Below are 5,048 nucleotides of genomic sequence, written 5' to 3'. Positions count from 1 at the left end.
TTATTGCACGTATTTGTGGTTCCCAGATACCACAATGTTAAATCCTCAAGATGAATGTTAAATCCTCAAGATGAACATTCTCAAGATGAACGTTAAATCCTCAAGATGAACGTTAAATCCTCAAGATGAATGTTAAATCCTCAAGTTGAACGTTAAATCCTCAAGTTGAATGATAAATTCTCAAGATGAATGTTAAATCCTCAAGGTGAATGTTAAATCCTCAAGTTGAATGATAAATTCTCAAGATGAATGTTAAATCCTCATGTTGAATGATAAATTCTCAAGATGAATGTTAAATTCTCAAGTTGAATGTTAAATCCTCAAGATGAATGTTAAATCCTCAAGATGAACGTTAAATCCTCAAGATGAATGTTAAATCCTCAAGTTGAATGATAAATTCTCAAGATGAATGTTAAATTCTCAAGATGAATGTTAAATTCTCAAGATGAATGTTAAATTCTCAAGTTGAATGTTAAATCCCAAAGATAAGCTTTGAAGGAAGATTGTTTAATCCCCCATAATAGATCTTGACATTTGTTTCTTTTTCCTCCTTATCGACTTTTTCTTTTGACTAGAAATCACATTTTGACTGTCCAAAGACCTCTGGCCTCGAAGCGTGGATCTTTTCATCTGAGTTGACCTCATGAGGTCAGGGTCATCCGACATATAGTCGGTGGGGGTCGGGAGATCGAATCTAGTGAAGGAGTTTCTTGATCCTTGACGGAACATCTCAAGCTTGACCGAGGTCATATATTGTTTCCCAGCCGAGGTCAATGACCTCCGGTCTTCTTTATCGGACCTGAGGCTGGATTCAGACCTCCCCGTGTTGAGGTTGGATTCTGGAGTCTGGTCGGATTGTTCATTAAATACATATTGGTCAGAGTCTGGATTCTGATTCTGGGACACATTCAGATCTAAATGTACATCTTGACTTAAAGTCTGACTTGATTCTGGAGTCTGGTGCAGTTCTTGACTAAAATTGGTTCCGACTTCCGGGCTTGTGTTTTGTACGTCAACACGTCTTGTTCGCAAATTGAACTTTCCGAAGCAACCCTGGAAAACATTCGAATAAAAATAGTCGACATAAAAATCCAGTTCATTGTTATTGATAAAGAAAAATGCAAGGATAGTTTGTACCCAATGTTTATATGAATTATATCCAAAATATTAATACAAATCCAGTTCAATAATCAATACAGTAAACATTTTAGCACTCCCTAGCTTCTTGAATTATATCCAAAATATTAATACAAATCCAAGTTCAATAATCAATATAGTAAACATTTTAGCATTCCCTAGCTTCTTGAATTGAATTGAATATTAAGAATAATAGAAGATAGAATATTTTGTCAAATGTTCTCATAAATATTTTTTAAAACATTTTTTGGAGTTAAAAATACTTGTACTAATTATGAAAGGAGACCATTTTCGAAATAAGGAAGTCAGTAGGGTCAGATATAAGAAAGTCAGTAGGGTCAGATATAAGGAAGTTAGTAGGGTCAGATATAAGGAAGTTAGTAGGGTCAGATATAAGGAAGTTAGTAGGGTCAGATATAAGGAAGTTAGTAGGGTCAGATAAGGAAGTTAGTAGGGTCAGATATAAGGAAGTTAGTAGGGTCAGATATAAGGAAGTTAGTAGGGTCAGATATAAGGAAGTCAATAGTGTCAGAAATGGAATAAAGTTAACGTTAAACTTCTTTTTATCATTTAAGTTTGTTAAATATTATTTATTTTCCCTAGTCTGCGAAGAGAACCCAAATTTTGTATTAATCGCTCCGCATAAACATGCTTCCCTACGGAGGGGGGGGAATAACTTTCATAATATATACACCCCTGTAAAGCTCCCCTGAATACCTGTGGGCTCATTAGTCATTCAAATTTTGCTTTCAGTCTGTCCTTCAGGAACACGGGAACTAAAAAGTTCAACAAATCAATCAATCAATCTGCTCAGAGATCAACCAAAAATCAATCAATTGTTAAAATAATTCATCAATCAAATTATCAATTAATTAATCAAAAAATCAATCAATCAATCAAACAATTCATAAGTCTATTAATCAAGCAAATAATTCGCGGATTTTATAAAAAAAAAACTTTCGTGGATTATCAAATTTTATAAAAATCGAATTTTGTTTAAATTTTTTATCATTCATAACCCTTCCCTGGGCTGGGGTCACGTGAGGTCCCACACAAAATTTGGGCCCGTTCGGTTCAGCAGTTTTGACGTTTATTGGACACAAACATTAAGACAAACAGACAAGCAAAGTAAATATATAGATTCATGGATTCAGTGATGTCAACCCTGCAACCTGGTTTGGAAAGATCAAACAGAGTGACAAGAATGGCTAACGACCCGTTGAACTTGGAAATCCAAACTCCATCCATAAAATAAAACTCTATCCCACTGGAAGTACAACAATCAACCACAGTAAATAACTTCTAAAGAAACTACAATTTTACCTAGGGATAGGAGAGCTAAGACGACATTTGAAGACAATGATACCTATTGATATGAGAGCAAAGACGATAATTATACCTAAGGATATGAGAGCAAAGACGACAATCATACCTAGGAATATGAGAGCAAAGACGACAATTGACGACAATAATACCAAGGGATAGGAGAGCAAAGACGACATTATACCTAGGGATATGATAGCAAAGACGACCATTATTACCTAGGGATATGAGAGCAAAGACGACATTATACCTAGAGATAGAAGAGCAAAAACAACGAGTAATCCAACAGATTCAAAAGTTATCGGGTCCATTGTAGAGGTAAGCTGCTGGAGGGCGGTACCAGCCTAGGAATACAAATAGATATTTTACATAAAGGGACTGTAAGCGTATTTTCAAGTGACCCTCCATGCAAAGATGGCAATTCAGATTCACAACAGTGTCCTTGAAACCATAATCTGATAAAAAATGTGACACAAAGTGTTTAACTTTTTTAATCTCTATCATGTTTCTTATATTCATAAGCAAAAAACAGAAACAAAAAGAACAGTTAAAACGTCTATAACGAATTCATACTTGATCAGAAAAATGTTTTAAGGGTACCGTTGTAAATCAGGCATTGCCATCTTTGCATGGAGGCTCACTTTAAATTACACTTACAGTCCCTTTAAAGACAGGGGGGGATTGATTACTATATATATAATATTCCTGATAAATTTACCTGTATGAAGACAAAGGATGGTGGAGCTACTCCAAAGAAAGATCCGACCCAAAATGGAACAAGGGGAACACCTAAACATATAGAATTCTAGACGTGTACTTTATCATGTTTAGTTCGATGTAAGATCTTAAATATGGAAAATGGAACAAGGGGAACACCTAATCAAATAGAATTCTAGACGTGTACTTTATCATGTTTAGTTCGACGTAAGATCTTAAATATGGAAAATGGAACTAGGGGAACACCAAATAAAATAGAATTGTAGATTTGTACTTTATCATGTTTAGTTCGAAGTAAGATCTTAAATAGGATGAGGTTTTTTATTTTTGTTCATTTTATCAAAACAACTGCTTAAAATTACTTTTACCAGTTTGATTTTTAAAAGTTTTTAACATTCTGAGTGGCATTAAAATCAAATCAAATCATGCTTTTAGGGACGTCCTACACCCACACCCCAAACTTGAAGTGACTATACTAAATCAATAATGAATTAAGGAATTTGTATTTTTTGTTTATTTGTATTTTTATCACTAACAAGAACGAAAATGTGCAAAATCAACAATCTACCGATTCACAACGGTACCATTTAACCCTTTATCAGAGCAACTAATAGTAAATTTTCTAACTTGAAAACTATTTAATTCTGTTAATTTCATTCCCCATCTCTGTCGCACGAATCTGCAAATTTTTTTCATAATGAAACCACAGCTAAAAATCATCAATTTTAAGACTGAAAAGAAAGAAAATATTTACCGTTCTTTGACCGAAGGTTTGAAGGGTAAGACTATTGACTGACCTATGACGGGAGAAACGATGTTGATAAACCAGTTTGGAAGGAAAGGAGTAATCCGTAGAAACAGAATATACGAGATCAGGTTATCCCTGGAATATCAATCAATCAATCGTTATTGTAGCGGAGTCAATGTCCTTAGATATGTATCTTTAAATCTAATTAAAACATCATTTAGATTGGTTTTGTGAAACAAATCAAGTCAAACTATTTACAATTACTTCACAGAAAAGTTTAGGATTTTTACTTTACAAAGAGTTTTCAAGACGAATTTTGGCAATATTGGTCAAGGTAACCCGTGGTTGAGAAAAAGTATTTAATTTTACTTTGTTGTCCCAAGGGAAAGTTAAGTAACTTAACATCCCGCTGTTGAAAGATTCATGGGTCGGTAATGTTGGTAAGAGGTAACTATTTTTATAAATATAATCACCTCTGTTTATCAACCTTCTTTGACCAGTCGTTAGCCCTGTCCGGTATATAGGTTCGGACAAGTCGTCTTCCAACTAGATAACTTAGCAGGTAGCAGAACGAGGCCCCTAAATATATATATAATAAAGGATTACTGGAAAGAATGATTGATTGAATGAATGAATGAATGAATGAATGAAAGGATGAATGAATGAATGAATGAATGAATAAATATATAGGTTCGGACTAGTCGTCTTCCAACTAGATAACTTAGCAGGTAGCAGAACGAGGCCCCTGAATTTTTATAATAAAGGTTTACTGGAAAGGATGATCGAGTCAAAGGATGAATGAATAAATAAGTGAATGAAGGAATAAATTAAAGAATAAATAAATGAATGTAAGGATGAATAATGAATGAATTAATGAAAGGAAGGATGAATTAATGAATGAATGAATTAACCTGTAGCTGAACAGAAACATACTGTGAAGAGAGCTAGGGGGAAAGGGAACAGGAATCCGGAAATGATTGACAGAAAAATGGAACCTGGGATTGCAAACGTCTAAAAATATTAAAAAAGGGGATGGTGGAGTTGGCACATTTGATGTAGGGGGGGGGGGCCCTGCCTTCATTTTTGGTTCAAATCTTCCAATTTTTTGGGTGCACGCCTAATT

The 5,048-nt window shown here is 34.4% G+C and overlaps 2 protein-coding genes across 2 annotated transcripts in view; both read right to left on the bottom strand.

Moving 5' to 3' along the window:
* Positions 1–359: 359 nt before the first annotated feature.
* Positions 360–5,048, bottom strand: part of LOC111712124 (transmembrane protein 41B) — a 12,542-nt gene continuing 7,853 nt past the window's right edge. The window contains exons 8-14 of the mRNA XM_023486661.1: positions 4,837–4,936; positions 4,399–4,504; positions 3,975–4,060; positions 3,179–3,249; positions 2,711–2,804; positions 1,855–1,913; positions 360–1,053 (exon numbers count right to left, since the gene is read on the bottom strand). Coding sequence (XP_023342429.1) covers positions 1,870–1,913; positions 2,711–2,804; positions 3,179–3,249; positions 3,975–4,060; positions 4,399–4,504; positions 4,837–4,936 — 501 coding nt within the window. The 3' untranslated portion in view covers positions 360–1,053; positions 1,855–1,869. The remainder of the gene's footprint in view (positions 1,054–1,854; positions 1,914–2,710; positions 2,805–3,178; positions 3,250–3,974; positions 4,061–4,398; positions 4,505–4,836; positions 4,937–5,048) is intronic.
* On the bottom strand, positions 533–1,866 carry LOC111712116 (uncharacterized; the record flags this gene model as incomplete). The annotated part of the gene is given in 2 exon segments (XM_023486637.1): positions 533–1,053; positions 1,855–1,866. Coding segments are annotated over 2 exon segments (533 nt in total), but the record flags the coding sequence as incomplete, so codon positions are not given.

This window comes from Eurytemora carolleeae, unplaced genomic scaffold, assembly GCF_000591075.1.
Source record: "Eurytemora carolleeae unplaced genomic scaffold, Eaff_2.0 scaffold673, whole genome shotgun sequence".
Lineage (NCBI taxonomy): Eukaryota > Metazoa > Arthropoda > Copepoda > Calanoida > Temoridae > Eurytemora > Eurytemora carolleeae.
Note: the sequence above shows the minus strand (reverse complement) of the source record. Positions and strands in the feature narration are given on the sequence as shown.